Source organism: Diabrotica virgifera, chromosome 9 (genome assembly GCF_917563875.1).
Source record: "Diabrotica virgifera virgifera chromosome 9, PGI_DIABVI_V3a".
NCBI lineage: Eukaryota > Metazoa > Arthropoda > Insecta > Coleoptera > Chrysomelidae > Diabrotica > Diabrotica virgifera.
In genome coordinates, this window is record NC_065451.1 from 219,615,301 (window position 1) to 219,637,437 (window position 22,137).

At 34.3% G+C, this 22,137-nt stretch overlaps 1 protein-coding gene across 1 annotated transcript in view; it reads left to right on the forward strand.

The window, feature by feature from the left end:
* The window catches only part of LOC126892054 (uncharacterized), a 46,926-nt gene that overhangs the window by 8,263 nt on the left and 16,526 nt on the right, over positions 1-22,137 (forward strand). The window contains 3 exon segments of the mRNA XM_050661487.1: positions 228-349; positions 7,146-7,327; positions 11,377-11,605. Of these exon segments, the coding sequence (XP_050517444.1) occupies positions 228-349; positions 7,146-7,327; positions 11,377-11,605 (533 nt within the window).

The following is a 22,137-nucleotide window of genomic DNA, read 5'->3' on the forward strand; positions in this document are numbered from 1 at the left end:
CTTAACGGCCGTTGATGGTTCTCAAAATCCTACAGAGCAAGGTTCATATAAAATTTCTCATAGTATACCTATAAACTTAGATTTTTACATTTTGGCCAGGTTTTCTGCGAAATTCACCACTGTGCATCGGTTCTAAGCAAAACAATACCATTTTAGCTTCTGAACACACAAATATAAGTTGGCCTATTATATGACTTACCCTGTATACATTACTCCCTAACTTTCAGAAATCCATAGACGATACGATGCTAGCAAATCTTCAACATATCAAGCCAACGGCACAAGTTTCCAAATAGGTTATGGAGATGAATCATCTGTGGTTGGTGTTTTATCTGAAGACAATGTAGAGGTGAGTACACTTTAGTGTTAGTTAAGTTTTTCTTCTGCTTCTTTTTCTTCGTCTTCTTCGTGCGACCAGGATTACTCCTGTTTGTCTGTCTCTTATTCTATTTCAATAAATTGTTGTTGACTGTACATTGTCTTTCCACCTTTTCGGCTGCCTTCCTTCCAACGGGTCTTCTGCTATACGGCTTGTTGTTTTTACAGATGTTCGCTAATCTATCTGGTTCCATTCGGTTTACATGTTCGTTCCAGTTTTTCTTTCTTGTTTTTATCCACCTGTTAATATTTTGAATTTTGCATCGTTCTCGTATACTTCTGTTGCTTTGTCTGTCACTTAATGATATTCCCGCTATTGATCTTAATACTTTCTCTTCGGTATTGTTGATTTGTTGTTTTGTCTTTCTTGTATCGGTCCTTGTCTCCGCTGCATATGTTGAGATAGGTTTTACTGTTGTCTTGTATACTTTTATTTTGCTTTCCGTGATCAGATATTTGTTTCTCCATATATGGTTTCTCGGAGGCAACTTCTCTCTCCTTAACTCTCGTAAAGTTTTTCTGGCACCCTCTAATTTTTACTGACTCCCTCTATTTTTATTATAAATATACAGGGTGTTTGGTAAAGAATGGGCCATAGCTTAACCTCAGGTTCCTGAGGTTAAAATAGGCCGATTTAAGCTAACTTATCTTAGTACAAAGTTTATAATAAACGAGATACAGGGTGTCAAAATTAAAGTTTTTTCTTATTTATTATTGAATATTTCCTGACAGGTATGAGATAACAACATGAAATTTGATATGTGGGGGGTTTTTCGGGACGATAAAACTAAATTTTCTACCAAAAGTTATGTGTTTCCCAGAGGGCGCCACATGCGCCTTTCAGCACTCATTTAATACGTTCAATTTTTTTTATTCGTCACTCCGTATAATTTTGACATTAAAATTTTTATTCCCTATTAGTTTTACTTAAAAAAAGTATACCTCTTTCCAGGGCCGTAACTACGATGTTGGGGGCCCCGGGGCAAACGTAATCTGGGGGCCCCCTAACCCCCAGCGCAAGGGGGTCCGGAAAGATGTTTTATATTTAACCCCTTGAAAACGCATTTTCCCTCCTGCGTGAACACCACACTCTCTTCTTTCTTTTTTTTTCAGCATGTCTTGCAATAATTATAAAATTAGCAGCGCTAATGAATACATCTTCATCTGTATCTGACATTGTGGACGGATCATCAACGAATGCGTTCGTACGCTACACTGTAAATGGTTTTACTTTGTAGCGAACGAATAACCAAGCGAACTAACAAGCAAACGTAAATGCACCTTAAGGTGCCTTAAGCAACTAACTGCAATGTAAGCCAAACACAGTCAGTGAAGCTGGTCAGTGTAGTGGTGGGACTGATCCTAATGTTCTCATTATATCTTACCCTTATCCTTCTTTTTGAAATGTGGTACCATGTGGTTCCTTTCACATACCAAGATGTGGTCTGGGAAAATTGGTTAAGACAAAGTAGCTGGGCTGGGACCTGGGGTTTAACTGTATCTCGGTTATTATAAACTTTGTACTAAGGTAAGTTAGCTTAAATCGGCCTATTTTAACCTCAGGAACCTGAGGTTAAGCTATGGCCCATTCTTGACTAAACACCCTGTATAGATATAGATTTCAAAAATGAAATACAATAAATAAGGGCGTGCGGGACTTGCGACACAAGTGACTACTTCTTATTGCGCGTTTATACTTTTGAAATTTTATGTCTGCTTAACTTACCTTAACTTACTGCCGCGATATCATGCTATATTCAACAAAACCGGCTTCGTACGACCATTCATTAGATATCGCAAATCAGTTTGGCTGATTTTTTCTGCACTTGAGGAATCCCTTTTTTAAGAATGGATATTATATGACATTTCTCAAGCATTAAAAATCACATTCATGGTAAATACTTGGTATATAAGTAGTAATATTAAACTGTCCAATCAATGTTATGAATCTTACATGATAATTATTTCGAGTTAGACAACTTTGGCACTTTGAATGAGCTAATGTGTTATAGGCGAGCGGGAGATACCCCTAAAATGACCAGATACTGACCACGGAGAGGTGAATGGCTAATTTTATTCATACTTTATATTGTTGAAGGTGCTGAAAACGAAAATTAGGTTTATTTTGAATTTTATGTGGGGGAACATTGTCAAAATCGCAATTTTAACCTAAAAATAATAAAAAAAGAAATCACGTTTTTTTGCGTTTACCTCGCTACAACTCTGTTCCCTTTTAATTTTTTTTTTCTGAAATTTTTACTGTATATATTTGTCATCTTTCTTAAGAAATGGTTTTTACTTCAAGCTTTCAGTCTTATTCTTAAAAAAGTTATGAATTTTTTAAAGTGAAAAGTGCAGATTTCTGAATTGCAAAGTTCAATCGCAAAAATTGAGCGACTAAGTTTAAAATTTAGCTTTTTAATCACGTGTATGTTAAAGTATAGAGTACAAAGAAATTTTTTGGAAAGTTTTAGATCAAAATGTTTTATAGAAAAAATACTGCAACTTTTATTATCGACATTAGAAATCCCCACTGTAACGGTTATTTTTCGAGATACTGACCATGGGTGGTGAATTGCAAAGTTTAATCGTAAAAGTTGAGAGGCGAAATTTAAAATTTATCTTATTAATCACATCTATGTTAAAGCATAGAGTTCAAAGAAGTTTTCTGGAAAGTTTTAGTTACAAATGTTTAATCGAAAAAAAAGGCGCAACTTTTAATATAGACGTTATACATCCCCAAAATAACACTCATTTTTCGAGATACTGACCATGGGAGGTGAATGGCTAATTTTGGTCTCATTTTATGTTTTCGATGGTGCTGACAATGAAAAAGTGGTTTATTTTGAATTTTATGTAAGGGAACATTGTCAAAATCGCAATTATAACCTAAAAATGAAAAAAAGTGAAGTCACGAATTTTTACGTTTAACTCAGTACAACTCTGTTCCATTTTAATATTTTTTTCTAAAATTTTTACAGCATATATTTCTCACCCTTGTGAAGACTATGAAAGTATCTGTAGTCTTTCAGTCTTTTTTATATAAAAGTTATGAATTTTTAAAAATAAAAAGTGCAGATTCGTGAATTGCAGAGTTAAATCGCAAAAATTAAGTGACAAAATTTAAAATTTATCTATTTGATTTCCTTTATGTTAAACCACAGAGTTCGAAGAAGTTTCGTGGGGAGTTTTAGGTCTAGATGTGCTATAGAAAAAATATGGTGCAACTTTTAATTTTAAGGAAAACGTGGTTTAACTTTTTTAGTTAAAGTAAGACCAAAATTAGCCATTCACCACCAATGATCAGTATCTCGAAAAACTAGCGTTATTTTGGGGATTTATAACGTAGATGTTAAACGTTGCACCATTTGTTTTCTATAAAACATTTTGATCCAAAACTTTCCAGAAAACTTCATGTTTTATTTTGAATTTGATTTAAAATCTATATTTCAAATTTTTTCAGTCAAATTTTGCTATTAAACTTTGCAATTCACGAATCTGCACCTTGTACTTTAAAAGATTTATAACTTTTACTAGAATAAGACTAAAAGCTTAAAGCAAAAACCATTGTCTTCAAAAATATGAGTGATACAAACTTTAGAAAAAAATATTAAAACGGACCAGAGTTGTAGCGAGCTAAACGCAAAAAAACGTAATTTCATTATTTTTTAATTTTAGGGTACAATTGCAATTTTGACAATATTCCCCCACCTAAAATTTAAAATAAATTTCATTTTCGTTTTTGTCACGGTCAAAAACATAATCTAAAACCAAAATTAGCCATTCACCACCCATGGTCAGTACCTCGAAAAATAAGCGTTATATTGGGGATTTCTAATGTCGACATTAAAAGTTGCACTATTTTTTTTTATAAAACATTTTGATCTAAAACTTACTAGAAAACTTCTTTGTACTCTCTACTTTAACATAAACGTGATTAGGCAGCTAAATTTTAAACTTCGTCACACAACTTTTGCGATTAAACTTTGCAATGCACAAATCCGCACCTTCTCCTTTAAAAAATTCATAACCTTTATAAAGATAAGAATAAAAGCTTGAAACAGGCACTGTTGTCTTTAGAAATGTTAGACCTATATACTATAAAAACTTCAGAAAAAAATATTGAAATGGAACAGAGTTGTAGCGTTGTCAACGCAAAAAAACGTGATTTCATTTTTTTTATTGTTAGGTTAAAATTACGATTTTGACAATGTTCCCCCACATAAAATTTAAAATAAACTTCATTTTCGTTTTCAGCACCCTCGAAAATAAACAGCATGAATAAAATTAGCCATTCACCCCTCCGTGGTCAGTATCTCGAAAACTAAGCGCTTTTTTGAGGGTGTCCGGCTTGTGTATCAACATAATACACAGGGTGTCCCAAAAAGATTGGTCATAAATTATAACACAGATTCTGGGGCCAAAAATAGGTTGATTAAACCTCACTTACCTATTTACAATAGTGCACACAAAAAAAGTTACAGCCCTTTGAATCTACAAAATAAAAATAGTTTTTTTCCATATATCGAAAACTCTTAGAGATTTTTCATTGAAAATGGACAGGTGGCATTTTTATGGCAGCAGAATCTTAAATAAAAATTAAAGTGAAATTTGTGTACCCCATAAAAATTTTATGGGGGGTTTGTTCGCTTAAACCCCCCAAACTTTTGTGTACGTTCCAATTTAATTATTAGTGTGGCACCATTAGTTAAACACACTGTTTTTAAAACATTTTTGCCTCTTAAGACTTTTTCGATAAGCCAGTGTTTATCGAGATATATTGAATATTTATCTAATCCACCACATATTTGTATATGGTTAAGTACGATTATAGAGACCTGTTAATAATCTGAAAATGTATTTATAATTTACATTTTTATATTAGGAATATTTTAAAAAAGGTGACATCTCGATAAAAGGTGACTTATCCCAAAAAGAGTAACGGCAAAAAAGTTTTAAAAACACTGTGTCTATTTAATGGTACCAAAATAATAGTTTAATTGGAATATTGGAACGTACAGAAACATTTGGGGGGTTTAAAGGAACAAAACTCCCATACAATTTTTATGTAAATATATTAAAAAAGAAACCGCATCTCGATATAAACTCGCTTAGCGAAAAAATACTATGCGGCAAAAAAGTTTTAAAAACGTTGTGTTTAACTAATGATACCACAATAATGAATTAATTGGAACGTACACAAAAGTTTGGGGGGGGGGTTGGGTTTAAGGGATCAAAACGCCCATAAAATTTTTATGTGGTGAACAAATCTCACTATAATTTTGTTTTAAGATGATCCTGCCATAAGAATGATACATGTCCATTTTCAATAAAAAATCTTTAATAGTTTTCGCTATATTGAAAAAATTCGATTTTCTTTTGTAACTTCAAAGGGCTGTGACTTTTTTATGAGCACATTTGTACTAAGGTAAGTTAGGTTCAATCGAACTATTTTTGACTCCAGAATGTGTGGTATAATTTATGACCAATCTTTTCGGGACACCCTGTATAATGTAACATAATATTGAATAAAAATATTATATAGAATATAGAATTTATTCATTATTTTGATTTTCGTTATAATCTTATAACTATTATCTTTAATTACAGTGGAACCTCGATAACTCGGATTAATCGGGACCGCGGCCGATCCGGGTTATCGAAAATCCGGGTTAGCCGAAGAATATGGTAAAAATTAATAAAACACAGTATACTTACAGATAAACTCCGTTATAATTGAAATAACATGAAATATATCTATGCACAGCACAGTACCTACACATCTGAATTACTAAAAACACGCAAATACAAACCTAACCAAACGGAAACGAACAACACAAGACTGTACTACACACAATACAGTCAAAATCGGAACGATCTTTTGTTATTTACGAACAGTGAAAACTAAGACCATTGTTTAAAATAATTTTTTAAATAATCATTTAGTCTTTTTTAAACAATGCTAAAACAGTTTGAAATAAATAAAGGAATACTACAACAAGTGCCTGTTGTTTCCGATAAACCGAGACAATTAACGTCGCTCTGCTCCGCCGCCGTGTGCCATGAGTCATTTTTACTATCGTATAGTTCAAATTACACAAGTACACATTATCTCTCAAATATTATATTACATACATTTTTACTGTTGAAATGTTTGTCTGCTGAAAATCGGTCCGGGTTAGCCGGACTTCCGGGTTATCGGGGTTCCACTGTACTTAATCTTGATTATTACTATATTGTAGAAATAAGACTGCTGGTTTGTGACGAATGAAAGAAAATTAACTATTTTAATTTACTCTATTTTATTCATTATAATTTTATGTTTATTCATTATCATTATTATCTTGGGCTTTTGGGCAGCGGTAAGATGGTATTTGCTTTAAAAATTACACGCTGTGGTAAATATGAAGTAAATATGGAAAATATACACCGGTTACTTATTTCATGTTAATTCGATTGATTTTTTAATATTTATAAGATTTTAAATATCAAAAGATAATAAGTTAGGAATTTAAAAAATAAAAAAAATTCTCACTGGTAGGGATTCGAACTCACGATCAACGTATAAAATAAATAGCCACGAAGATCTCGGCAGTTTTTTAATGACGTCAATCTAAAGGAGTTTGTTGTAACTTTATATGAAAATATCATTGTTGTTATCAAAGTTTGTTAAACGTCATTTAATGTTTACATATCGACAAATATCCCGGACAGCCTGAGTGACTTGTTGCATTGGGCTTTTATAAGATTAGATATTGTTCTTTCAGGTTGGCGGAATTGTGGTAAAGAATCAAATCTTCGGTGAAGGAACTTCACTCAGTTTCTCATTGGGCGAAGTATACGATGGTATTTTAGGATTATCTTACCCACGTCAAAAAACTACAGTTCTTGAAAATATGGTTAAACAAGGGTTACTGGACAAACCAGTGTTTTCGTTTTATCTGAGTCAGTAAGTATACAAAACTTATACAGTGGTGAGTGCACTTATAACCGGAAAAACGTATTGCGCTACAAACGTATAAATTTATAATATTATATTGATTGTTTTCCACCTTTAGATGTATCGGACGAGTTTGTCAAATACACAACACTGTGACAGTAACAGTTTTAGAATAGAATAGAAATATGCTTTATTGTCATAAAACATTGTACAATTTTATCGACAAAGCTTATAGGTACAAGTAAAGAAAACAAAACAATAACAATCCAATTTACTAAAATTACATAAATCGTCAAATATTTAAAATAATGATAACAATAATGAAGTTGACTACAAATGAAGGTGAATGAACACAAATAATCAATTGCAAAATTTAAAATAAATTGCAAATGCATAGTCTACCTAGTAATTAATAAAAAAAGTTTTAAAAGTAAAGTTGCTGCATAGGACACCCAAATATAGATAATAAAAATACTACTTGTGCAAAGGGTAGGTACTGTAATTTCTTAGTTATTGAGTAAGAAAATCTTCTACTGAATAATATGGTCTTTCACAAAGGTCGGCTTTTGTCAGTTTACGGAATTTGGGGAAAGATTCTGCAGATTTAATTTGTAGAGGAAGATGGTTGTAAAGTTTTTTTGCGGAGTATAATATAGATTTCTTTACTAACTCCGAGGACTGGGTTGGCAAATAGACGTTAAACGTAGAATTTCTCGTGAAGTAGTCATGGTTAGGTCTTGGTGGAAAGACATGTAGATGTTTACGAATTAAGCAAACAGTTTCTAAAATATACAAAGATGGAAGGGTTAGAATTCCGTGATCTTTGAAGTAACTTCTGCAATGTGTTGTTCTTCTGAGGCCAAACAGATATCTTATTGCTCTTTTTTGTAATTTGAAAATAACATCGAATTGGGCAGCTGTACCAGAACCCCAAAAAGGAAGACCATAACGAAGATGCGACTTGAACAAAGAAAAATATGCTATTTTGGAAAAATCTAGATTGAGTTCATTCGAAACAGATCTTATAGCATAGCAAGCTGAAGATAGTTTCTTTCTTAACAAATCGATATGGAGGGACCATTTAAGGTTGCTGTCTAAAAAAATACCAAGAAATTTTACAGAATCAACGGTACTGATCTGGCTGTTATTAAGAGGTAAGGGTTGAAGAGCTACTTTATAAGACAATGCTACTGTTTTATCTACGTTAAATGAGAGTAAATTAGAGTCAGACCAGGTTTTTATTGTAAGTAGATCAGAAGTTATAGTAGCACGAAGAGTTGCAATGTTTGAGTTGCTCCACGTGATACTGGTATCATCAGCAAAAAGAAAGATTTTTCCATCGATTTTTAAACTAGTGATGTCATTAATAAAGATAAGGAAAAGTAGAGGACCCAATACTGAATCTGGAGGTACCCCACATACAATGTTTTTGAGACTAGAGTCTGTATCATTTGCTCTAACCAGTTGTTCCCCATCATATAAGTAAGATTGGAACCAATCTAAAGAAATAATTCGAATTCCGTAAAAATTTAGTTTTTTTATCAAAATGTTGTGATTTACACAATCAAAAATTTTGGCGTAAACACAAAAAATGGTGGCAGTGTGAAGATTATTATTCAGTGCTTGATAAACCTCATGTAGTACAGAAAACATGGCATCAGTGGTGCATTTATTATTTAAAAAGCCGAACTGATTTTGTGATAAAATGTTGTTTTCAACTAGAAAGTACATAAGTCGGGCTTTTATGAGTCTCTCAATAATTTTGGAGAGTACCGGTATTAGTGCAATAGGTCTATAATTGCAGGTATTAGATATTTCACCACCCTTATGAAGAGGAATAATGATGGCTGTCTTCAGGCACTCTGGAAATTTACCTTTCTCAAAAGAATCATTAATTAGTGAGATGAGGACTTCTAACACATTTTCTGGAAGAGTAGAAAAATTTTTTATTGATAGACCATCAGTACTACAGGAAGATTTGCTTTTGATACTATTTATTGTTTGGATCAGTTCAGATTTATTGACTGGTTTTATAAAGAATGAATTCGAGACCTGTCTTGAATTAGGGAGATAGGAAATGGGATATTGTTGTGGCAAAATAGTTGACGTAATATTTTTACTCACATTAACAAAGTATTCATTTAGATTTTCAGGGTCTGGAAGGGAAACTGTTTGAGCAGTGTGGGTTTTATTTCGAAGATCGTTTATTATGGATCAAGTTTCTTTTGCAACACTTTTAGAGCTTCCCAGACGGTTTTGGTAGTAGACTTTTTTAGCTGATTTTATAAGTTTAAGATAGGTTGCCCTGTACTTGATGATATATTCAGTGATAGAGACGTTGGTAGTAAATTTCTTGATATAGAGAAGAGAACGCATATTCTTGAAAGATATTCGGATACCTTTAGTAGTCCAGGGTTTGCGATGTTTTGGCTTAATTGCCATTAAAGGAAATGCATTATTGAAGATAATGATTAACATAATGATAAAGTTAATGCATTATTGAAGACAATCTTATCTAAAAAATCACTGAAATTATTATCCACGTCCACAGCAGGAAAACGCCACTCAGAGGTTAAGCATACATTTTGGAATTTACGAAAGTTCCGGGTGGAAAAAATCCTGCCTAAACGTCGGGTTTTCGAGGAGGGTTTGCTCAAGATATTAAGCTTCGTATAAACTGCTTCATGATCAGATAGTCCAGCATTAATAATTGTAGAGTGGACATCAAAGGGTGAGAAATATGAGACAGTAAAATCAATTATGGTAGATGAAGTTTTTGTAATCCTTGTAGGAGAATCAACGTGCTTTGTTAGACCATACGATTCAAATATGTTGACCAAGGATATTTGTGTAGCACAAGCAGAAGCATAATCAATGTTAAAGTCCCCGCATAAAATTGTTCTACTTTTTTAGTTGATATACTTCTCTGATACGTCTACAGGTGGGACCTCTTATTCGCATAAGTTTTAATCCAGAAAGAAAGAATTTAGAGATGCTATCTAACGTTCCTAATGTAAAGACAAATCCACCTGTTCAGCAACCCATGTGATGGGGGAGTCATGCGGTGCCTAAGAGCCATATCTTTATCAATTTAGTAAAAGGGCAACACGGGTTCTGGATATTTTCCCATGTAAAATCCCATAAGAAATCGCTAAGGTCCATTCTGGTCATTTTTTACTCTTTTTGTGGTGGAGGCGAGAAGGCTTAGAGGGGTACCTGAGACGTACAGATGTCATCAGAGACACGCTAACTGCAGTACTTCAGACGTGCAGAGGGACACATGAGTCTTCGATCCTCCACCACAAAAAGAGTCAAAAATGACCAGAATGGACCATAGCGATTTCTTATGGGATTTTACATGTGAAAATATCCAGAACTCGTGTTGCCATTTTACTCAATTTTATCTAGCGTTTAGAATAATTTTAAAAAACAACGGAAATTCAGCACATTTTTATTCCATTTAAAGGTTTTATACCCAGGTATTACAACCACAGAGGGGTACCAGAGTCGTACAGACGTCATCAGAGACACGCTAGCAAAAGACATAAACAACCACAGAGGGGTACCTGTGACGTACAGACGTCATAAGAGACACGCTAACTGCAGTACTTCAGACGTGCAGAGGAATACATGAGTCTTCGATCCTCCACCACAAAAAGAGTCAAAAATGACCAGAATGGACCATAGCGATTTCTTATGGGATTTTACATGTGAAAATACCCAGAACCCGTGTTGCCCTTTTACTCAATTTTATCTATCGTTTAGAATAATTTTAAAAAACAACGGAAATTTAGCACATTTTTATACCATTTAAAGGTTTTATACTCAGGTATTTTTTCGGTGGCTCAGCATATGATCAACCAGTTCTAGCACTGATGATGATATTTCTATATATCGAAAAGGTTCTGAGATTGATGTATATCTGTATATGTATATCTTTTATAAAGGATTTTTCTATGATTTTTTTAAGTTTTAATGTGTACATAGTTGATTATTAACGTCCAATTACGAATTAAAGAAATTTAAGCAGATGTTTCTGATCACTTAATATTTTTCAGAGCTGCCAATGGGGATAAAGGAGAAATTTTGTTTGGTGGATCGGATCCAAAATACTACGAAGGAGATTTTACATATGTACCAGTAACGGAAAAACCCAATTGGCAAGTTACTGCACAAGGTATTTCTGTAGGCAACCAAGACCTATGTCAAAATGGATGTGAAACTATTATAGATACTGGTACTTCTCTGATCTATGGACCACGGGACGATGTTGAAGCTATCAACAATGTAAATATCTTTTATGTATTTCTATATATAACATGAATGAGCTCAAATGTTTCAAAAGTAATCGAAATCAACTTTGTCACATCTTCTCACAAACTAGTTAATAATACAGTTGAGTACTTTTAGCCCAGGAAATAGGTTCCATGTCAGAAAAGAAGTTTCTATAAGCTTCTGGCTCAGGTCTAGAGTTACCGGGAGCCTCTGACATGTCTTAATGATCACTAACGTAGCCGGGATAGACAAATTTACGTGTCATCCGAAGCACGGTCGCCGCTCAGTTAAATTACTTACCAATATTGGGACCGTTCCCTAGAAATCAAATATAGGATAGAGAAAGCAAGATCGGCATTTCAAAAAATGGCTAAGCTATTCAAATGTCATGATTAATTAATACCTTAGATACTATAATGGTACATCGTTTCTATACTGTTGTACCGAGGTGAGTCCTAGACGTTCACAGGCGCCACTTGCAAGAAAATTGGAGCTTTCGAAATTTGGCTTTATCTTCGAATCCTGAAGATGTCTTATACCGATCAAGTTACTAATCAGAATGTTTTATTAAGAATACAAAAAGAAAAAGGGGTGTTAACCACAATAAAAACAGCCAAAATAGAATACCTCGGTCAAATCATGACGAACAACGAGAGATATGCTGCAACTAATTTTAACGGGAAAAGTAGAAGGGGAATGAGGATTTCCTGGCTGAAAAATGTACGTATATGTTTCAACACAACAACTACAAATCTTTTCAGAGCAGCAGTCTGCAAAGTAAAGATTACCATGATGGTCGCCAACATTCTCAGCAGAAATATTTTTTTTTATTTTTTTGCCTATGTTCATATGACAGTTATTTTCTTTTTTTTTATTTCGTCGTTTAATGTCTTCTTTGCATTTATTAGTCCTCTAATTCGTTCATTTCTCTCTCTGTTCATTTTAGACTAGGAGGCAGCGCTGAAAAATCTATTTGAATTTACTAAAGCTAGATTTTTCACAGTTGATTACTGCGATTGTGTAGAGAAACATACTGCGGTCGGTCAAGCGAAACGTAGAACAGGGGTTACTGAGGGGGTATCAAAGTTGCTTTCCTACGAAGGTAATTATTTCCATTTACTAAGGCTGAAAATCAGTACACACATTCTAAATTAAATATAAATAAAAGTTATTACAGTCGGTCAGCTGTATGACGGGACAGAGCTGGTCGGTCGGCCCCAATAGTCGATTAAAAAATGAAGCATTTTGGCTCGCAATTTTTTCATCCAGCATGTATTTACTTGAAATTTTCACAGAAGGTAGCGAATAGTCCAAGGATCATTTTATATATCATGCCGCTATTATACGGTAAAACCTTGGGGGTGGTTGCCACCCCATCTCGGGGGTGGGAATTTTTTATTACATTCTAACCATGCAATTCGATGGAAAAAGTGATTCTAAGAAAAAATGTTTTCTAGATTTTCTTCGTAAAACTAATATTTTTCGAGTTATTCGCGCTTGAAAATAACAGTTTTTCGACGAAAAAATCAGTGAAAACAACCCCCTAACTATCTTCCTAATTCAAAATTGGTCTTCACCTTTCTGCAGTTCCTTTTATATTTATATTATCAATACACTTAAGGAGTTTGACACATTTAAAATGCCTAATTTTGTAAAAATTGGAGTTTAAAGAAAAATTGATTTTTTGCAATTTGGTATTTTTCACCTTTTACTTCAAAATTTCTCCGAAAATACTGAAGATCCGAAAAAAATTGTAAACGACTAAATTATAGCTTTTTTAATGACTAAAATTACCCTGTACATAGATTTTCATCACAGTGAATATTTAGCCAGATATAGCTGTTTAAAACCTCTATTTACCAGCAAACACCCCCTTGTTCGAGCCCTTTAAACCCGCCCCAATTAAAAGCTAAGGGATCTTACGGAATTTAATTTACACAGTCTTATAGCTCTTTAAACATCCTACGAAATCATTTTTGAAGAAACTTTTTGTCGCAAAAAATATATAGAATATCTTTCGAGCTATTCTCAAAAAACCCTCTAAAAAAGTCGATTTTTTCGTCGAAAAACTGTTATTTTCAAGACCGAATAACTCGAGAAATATTAGTTTTACGAAGAAAATGTAAAAAGCATTTTTTTCTTAGAATCACTTTTTCCATCGAATAACATGGTTAAAATGTAATAAAAGATTCCCACCCCCGAGATGGGGTGGCAACCACCCCCAAGGTTTTATGGTATGATAGCGACATGATATATAAAATTATCCTTGGACTATTCGCTACCTTCTGTGAAAATTTCAAGTAAATACATGCTGGATGAAAAAATTGCTAGCCAAAATGCTTCATTTCCTCAATCAACTATTGGGGCCGACCGACCGGCTCTGTCCCGTTATACAGCTGACCGACTATAATAACTTTTATTTATATTTAATTTAGAATGTGTGTACTGATTTTCAGCCTTAGTAAATGGAAATAATTACCTTCGTAGGAAAGCAACTTTGATACCCTCTCAGTAACCCCTGTTCTACGTTTCGCTTGACCGACCGCAGCATGTTTCTCTACACAATCACAGTAATTATCTGTAAAAAATTTAGCTTTAGTAAATTCAAATAGATTTTTAAGCGCTGCCTCTCCGTCTATTAGTGTTAATCTATGGCTTCTTCTCCGGGACATCATTTCCAGTGTTTTTTATTCTTTTATTTGTCATCTACGTCTCTGAGCCATACAGTGAGCAGCTATCCGGTCTTGTCTTAAAGATTTGGTGCCTAGTTTTGGTTACCATTCCGTCGCTCCTATCATCATCATACAACCTCTTTTGTCCAAAGGACAAAGGTCTCTCCCATTTTTCGCCACTCTCCACGGTTATGTGCATCTTGTTGTCATTTCTTGGATATTCGTCGTCCATCCAGCGTGTTGGTGGTCGTCCTCTGCTGCCTTTTTCCTCTCTTGGGCTCCAGTCAATTAGTTTTCTGGTCAATCTTAGTCTTTTAGTCTCGCTATGTGACCTGCTCAATTCCATTTCAGCTTGGCTATACGTTCGACGACATCAGTGATACCTGTTCTGTTCCTTAGGTCTTGGTTCCTTAGATCTTGGTTACTTATTTTGTCTTTTTTGTCACGCCGAGAATCGATCTTTCTATGCGCCTTTGTGCCAGTCGCATTTTTAGTGCAGTTATTTTTGTGAGCATGAGAGTTTCTGCTCCGTATGTCATAATAGGAAGAACGCATTGGTCAAATGTCTTCGGTGTTATTTCATACGCCGCCCAAGCAGGTGTTATTCGTCGTTGAAATGCACAGGTCTAATTATCCTTACTTATTCAGATTTCATGACCGAGATATATGCACTTTTCTTTCAATTCTACCGCTTGATTTTGGATGGCTAGGTGTTCGCTAGGAACTAAATTTGTCACTTTAGACGTTAATTTGATTTACTTTTCTTCAATGCAAATGAACGAAAATTTTCAGACATATGCATTCGCGGGAACAATACATGAATAGTCAATAAAATTGTTTTTTATGTTTATTAACTGTTGTATTAATTGTAAAAAAAACGATTTTAATGGAAAATGCTTAAATTCTCTCGTTTTTTACAATGTAGAAACTTGAAACTTTTACGGATTGTAGCTAATGATATGAGCTATACATAATTTCACTTTTTAGGTTAATTGTTTACGTTACGCTTCATAAATAAACAATAAAGTTTCAAATTTTGAACTCTCATATATTTGTTTATATAGGTATAAATCGGCGTTTATTCGTGTCAAATTTCAATACGACACGAAACAAAACTTCAACCAAAACCCGAATTAAAAAATTCGTGTTTTTATCGTAGTCTTAGAAAAGCCATCGGTAGAGACGTTTTGTGCTACAATTTTATTAACATGAGAATTCGTTTTGTCGTATTAATTAATTAAACGCTTTTCTTTAGTTCAATCGTTTGGGTCAAATTTTTGGACGTTAATTTGACTGCCTTTTCTTCAATGCAAATGACTAAAAATTTGCAGACATATGCATTCATGGGAACAATACACGAATAGTCAATAAACATTTTTTTTGTTTATTAATTGTTTAAATAAAAAACGATTTTAACGGAAAATGCTTAAATTCTCTTGTTTTTTACAATGAAGAAACTTGAAACTTTTACAGATTGTAGTTAATTATATGAACTATACATAATTTCACTTTTTACGTTACTTGTTTACGTTATGCTTCATAAATAAACAATAAAGTTTCAAATTTTTTGCCGATTCCGACTACGTTTCATGTTGGTACATCATAATATATTTTATACATATTTTAATAAACATGACGATATATTTTAATGTTTGAAAAGTGTAAGACTAAAAGGTAAAAAATAAAAAAAAAATATGAAAAAATATTTTTAAGAAACGCTTTTGTTTAGTTAGGAGTGACTAAAATTAAACATTATAAAACAAGCAGAAAATGCGAGCATTATCATAACGAAATCTTTGTTTATATACGTATTTAAATTAATAATATAGAAAATTACTATTACGAAAAGCTGTTTAGAATTAAAAATTATGTTTTAATGTGCAAGTATATCATTCAATTAAATGTTGTGAACTATAAACTTTACTCGAAATTCATATTTTTTTACATACCTCGTATAAAATTAATAAAATTTGATTCATGATGGTTGCATCATAAATCTTAGACCAAGAAGAGATTTTTATAAAGAATAACTTTTCTTCGTCAAATTAAAAATACAAGATTTAAATTGAAAATGATGTTGGTATCCATAATTTGAGAAAAATCGTCAAATATTTTTTTCCATTAGAAGGATGTAATTTCATCTATCAAAACATACTTTTTTATTCCAAACCACATTTTAAATAACAATTTTCCAATATTGTAGAATAAATAATACATACATGATAAAGATACTTTTTACTGATGAACTTTACTTGGATCTACAGACCCAGCGAGTCTCGTAAATTCCACGGCTTTGCGCCACGCTTCACGCAACCGTATTTGCGTACTTGTGTTTTGAGTTATGTGGTCGTGCGCTGGTCGAGTGGAGTTAAAATTTACCAAATTTAAATACAGTAGAGCGTCGATAATCCAAACCCTGGTAATCCCAACGATCGCTAATCCGAACGCAAAAAAAATTATGAAATTAAAAAAGATGATCGCGGACCGAATTTTTGGAATTAATATGACAATATTGGCAAAATATGAGCGCGGATTTTTGTTTATTATGCAGGTGTTTTATTCCTTGTAACTAAAACGTATGTACATAATAAATACATATGTACTATGTTTATGAGCTTTGTATGTATTTTGAACATATGTTCGATAATCCGAACAATTTGATAATCCGAACTACCTCTGTACCAATTAGCTCGGATTATCGACGCTCTACTGTATAATCGTTTCTAGTGATTCATTATTAATATAGTATAATATGTATTATTGCTTTAAAAATATACTCAAATTGTATCTTTATACATTTATTACACATATTATTTTATATAATAATTAAATTCACTATAAAATGTCATTTATATTTTATTAATAGCTAAATAATTTAAAATTTAGTTTCACATTCACGAGGTATCAAACTCAAATGTAAATAATAACATTTGCTTTGCTTAACAAATTCAGATCATGTCAGACCATGGAGTTTAGGGTGTCTACATAGTAAAATTACGTGAACCTTATCCTCCATGCTATGGCATGCTGGACGAGCCATACAGTCTGTAGTCAACACCCCGAAGTATGAGCGGGAACACAAAGCGTACCAATACTCATACGCTTATGAAACGCACCTGGCGGATCATAAGGGCCTTCACATTTTACTCTTCTTCAACTTGTCTTGAGTGAAATGTCTTTAATCTTTTCTATCAGCCTCTCTTGGCTAACTCTTGTTTTTTTCCGACCCCGAATGGCGATTAGGTTTCCGAAGGCAGACGGGTCACTATATTTCTTTCTACTACAGATTCTTCCCATATACACCTTTTTCCCTCCCCATCTTACCCAACAAAATATGGAGAAAACCAGATGCAAAAAATCCGTAAGTTAAGGTGGAAGCTATCGTGCTAAAAACTGAATGGTCGCACGTCACGCGGCCGCTAACGATGCTCTTGGGACACCGGGCGAAATCCCATTGAAAATTAGCCTTGTTCCTGTACGCGGGGCTCTACAGGAATCGACAACGATCCCCAGCTACTCGTGGGAATAAATATGAATACTCACCAACATGCAAGGCAAGCACGGTGTTTAAATGCCACAAACCCGACCAGTGTAAACCAACCCTATTCAAAGTGCGTCAAAAATATAAACCTCAACATCGCCACATATAATGCTCGGTCGCTCTCTACCGAAGAAAGGTTCGAAGAAATGGAGGAAGAACTTTCAAAAGTGAATTGGGATATTGTGGGTATCAGCGAAGTTAGAAAAAAAGGAGAGAATCTTATCTCACTCCCATCAGGCCATCTGTGGTACTACAAAGGAGAAGAGGAATCGACAGTCGGAGGAGTCGGCTTCTTTGTTCACAAAAGAATTGCGAACAGAATTGTGTCAATAAACCAAATATCAACAAGGGTGGTCTACTTAAACATCAAAATGAGCACCAGATATATCCTAAAGTTCATTCAAGTATACGCACCTACTACAGGCCATTCAGATGAAGAAGTCCAAATATTCTACGACCAAATATCCTGTGCAATCAAGGAAAATCCTGGCCACTTCTTAATAATAGGCGGTGATTTCAACGCCAAAATAGGTACCAAGGAAGACCCCTCTGAAATAATATTGGGAAATTTTGGAAGCGAAGGCAGAAATGATAGAGGCAAACAACTGTTAACTTTTCTTTTGGAAAACAATCTCTATCAAATGAACAGCTTCTTTAAAAAGAAAAAACACAGAAGATGGACCTGGAAAAGTCCAGATGGAAAAACAAGGAACGAAATCGACTATTTCTTAACAAATAAAAAAGAATTATTTAAAGACGTAAATGTGTTAAACCAGTTCAGCACAAGCAGTGATCACAGGTTAGTAAGAGCTAAAATAACGATATCGATCGAAAAGGAAAGACTCAAAATGATAAATAAGAAACACACAAAGAAATGGGTAAAACCAACTAATATTCAGGAGTTCGAAAAATATATTAATGATACATTGAAAGATACAACAACAACAGACATTAATATACTGAACAAGCAAATAATCACCACAATACAACAGGCTCAAACTAAATACTGTCCAACAAACCAAAAAGATGAAAAACTAAGTCAACCTACTAAAACCCTTATAGAACTAAGACGACAGATGAAAGGAGATACAAGTTCCAGCAAAGAAGCGCTAAATGAAATAAATAAGACTATCACAAAGTCAATAAGAAAAGACATAAGAAACTACAATGTAGAAAAAACAAAACAAGCAATAGAGCAAAATAAGAACATGAAAGTTTTGAAGAACGTAAGTGTACAAAAAGGAAAAATAGAAATCAACAAACTAAGAAACAGAACTGGAAAAGAAACTACAAACAGAGATGAAATATTAACAATAGTCGAAGAGTTCTACACAGAGTTATACAAATCAAGAAAAAAAGATGACAATGCGCAACCTCCAATTACAGTAAAAACTGGGGTATTAAATCAAGGATCGGATTTAATGCCCGATATAACAAAATCAGAAATCAAAGAGGCTCTGAAGAAAATGAAAAATAATCGAACCCCAGGTGAAGATGGAATAGTATCAGAAGCACTAAAAATTGGAGGAAATATACTACTTGAAAAAATTAAACAACTTTTCAATATCTGCCTTCACAACGCCAATATTCCAACAGACTGGAACAACGCTACTATGATTCTATTACACAAAGCAGGAGACAAAGCCAATTTAGAGAATTACAGACCGATTAGCCTCCTCAGCCATTTATATAAGCTATTTACGCGAATAATAGTTAAGAGAATGGATAGAAAGTTAGAGACTTATCAACCAAGAGAACAGGCAGGATTCCGAAAAAATTACGGAACAAATGACCATCTACAAAGTATAAAAACCCTGATAGAGAAAGTAGTGGAATACAATAAACCCCTAGTTCTACTTTTTATCGATTTTCATAAAGCCTTTGACACAGTTGAACTTAGCAAAATATTACAGGCGCTTAAAGAATGCAGGCTAGATTATAGGTATACAAAATTATTACACAAAATATACTTACAGGCAACAACCACTGTCAAATTACATACTAACAGTAATCGCATAAAAATAGAACGGGGGGTTAGACAAGGAGACCCAATGTCACCTAAACTTTTTAATACGGTCTTAGAACATGCTTTCAAGAGTTTGGATTGGATGACAAAGGGAATAAAAATAGATGGAGAATACCTAAACAACTTACGTTTCGCCGATGATATAGTCATAGTAGCTGAGGATCTAGGTATGGCAAGAGAGATGGTACAAGAACTCGTTGTAGCTACAGAAAATGTAGGTTTAAATATAAACATCTCGAAAACAAAAATAATGACAAATTTGGTACCCAACCAGAACATCAGTATTGGTGGGAAGGAAATAGAACTCGTAGATAGATATAAATACCTGGGACATGAAATTACGATTGGCAGGGATAACCAGACTCATGAGCTGAAGAGAAGAATCGGTCTTGGGTGGGCAGCATTTGGAAAACTGAGAGAAACTTTTAAAAGTGAGTTACCCACATGTCTAAAGAGAAAGGTATTCGATCAGTGCGTCCTCCCAGTCTTGACGTACGGATCAGAAACACTTACCTTAACTAAAGCCTCGGCTACCAAACTAAGAGTCACGCAGAGAAGAATGGAGCGGTCAATGTTAGGAATAACTCTGCGAGACAAAATCAGAAACGAAGAAATCAGGAGAAGAACAAAGGTGACTGACGTCATCGAGAGGATAGCCAGGTTGAAGTGGAGATGGGCAGGACACGTAGCCAGAATGACAGATGGGCGATGGACGAAGAGGTTATTGGAATGGAGGCCAAGAGAAGACAAGAGAAGCGTCGGTCGACCGCCTACAAGATGGACTGACGACTTAAGAAAGGTAAATAAAAACTGGATGAGGGCGGCGCAGGATAGATGGGGTTGGAAACGAGGGGAGGAGGCCTATGTTCAGCAGTGGACTTTTGAGGCTGGATGATGAACAAATTCAGATTAAAAAAGTGGCCTACTTCCTAATCAAAGATTTCAGCTGACGTTTAGTGGCTGGTAGAAAATAACCGGATTGTGACGTCACATTTTAGATTTTGAGGTCGATTATCTCAAAGACGGTTAGAGATATCGAAATGCCGTTTTCAGATTTGGATTCAGAAGACAAAACTACATAAGAATCCATCGATACATCTGCTCTAAGTATTGCAGGAGCGGCAACGCAATAACACACAAACTTTTGCAAATTTATAAACGAAAAATTTTCGTTGAAAATCAACCAAAAAGTAAAAAATAAAAAAAAAATTGAAAAAATCTAACACATTCGTTAAAGAAAAGCGTGGTGCGAAAACCGTTTACTCGATGAAGACGCGCTACGCTTTTCTTTAACGAATGTGTTGGATTTTTTAAATTTTTTTTATTTTTTGCTTTTTGGTTGATTTTTTTATATGTTTAATTTTAGTCACTCGTAACCAAAGAAAAGCGTTTTTTAAAAATATTTTTTTCATATTTTTTTACTACTGTGTGCACTTGCAGCACTCTCTGATTGGACTGGAATATGGTTCGGCTGTATTTTCGTTTTGCAACGAAATTGAAAATGGTTATTCATTTTTGATTTACATTTACTCTGTGTGGAGTATGAAGGGAACCAGTCTCGTTGGAACTTTACCGCGCTGAGCAGATGTGACGTGAATTGTAAATTGTAGAATTCCCTCATCTTCCTTAGTCTCAGCATCCGTATGGCTTGCAAATTGTAGAAGCCTCGGAGGTGTAACCAGAGAAGGTTCCCATTGTTTTCATTCTGGTGGGATATGTTATATGCCATTAGAGTGAAAACTTAGTCTTTTGCTAGCAGTTGCCGCTAGGGCATCTATGCCATTTCGTTCGTTGCAATTCGGGACTGCACGCTGGGGTTTGTTTTGGTTGGATCGGGGAGAGCAGCATATGTGCCTCCTGATGAGAGACTAATAAGTTTCGAAACCGGTAGAGGTGCTTGCAGCACTCTCTGATTGGACTGGAATATGGTTCGGCTGTATTTTCGTTTTGCAACGAAATTGAAAATGGTTATTCATTTTTGATTTACATTTACTCTGTGTGGAGTATGAAGGGAACCAGTCTCGTTGGAACTTTACCGCGCTGAGCAGATGTGACGTGAATTGTAAATTGTAGAATTCCCTCATCTTCCTTAGTCTCAGCATCCGTATGGCTTGCAAATTGTAGAAGCCTCGGAGGTGTAACCAGAGAAGGTTCCCATTGTTTTCATTCTGGTGGGATATGTTATATGCCATTAGAGTGAAAACTTAGTCTTTTGCTAGCAGTTGCCGCTAGGGCATCTATGCCATTTCGTTCGTTGCAATTCGGGACTGCACGCTGGGGTTTGTTTTGGTTGGATCGGGGAGAG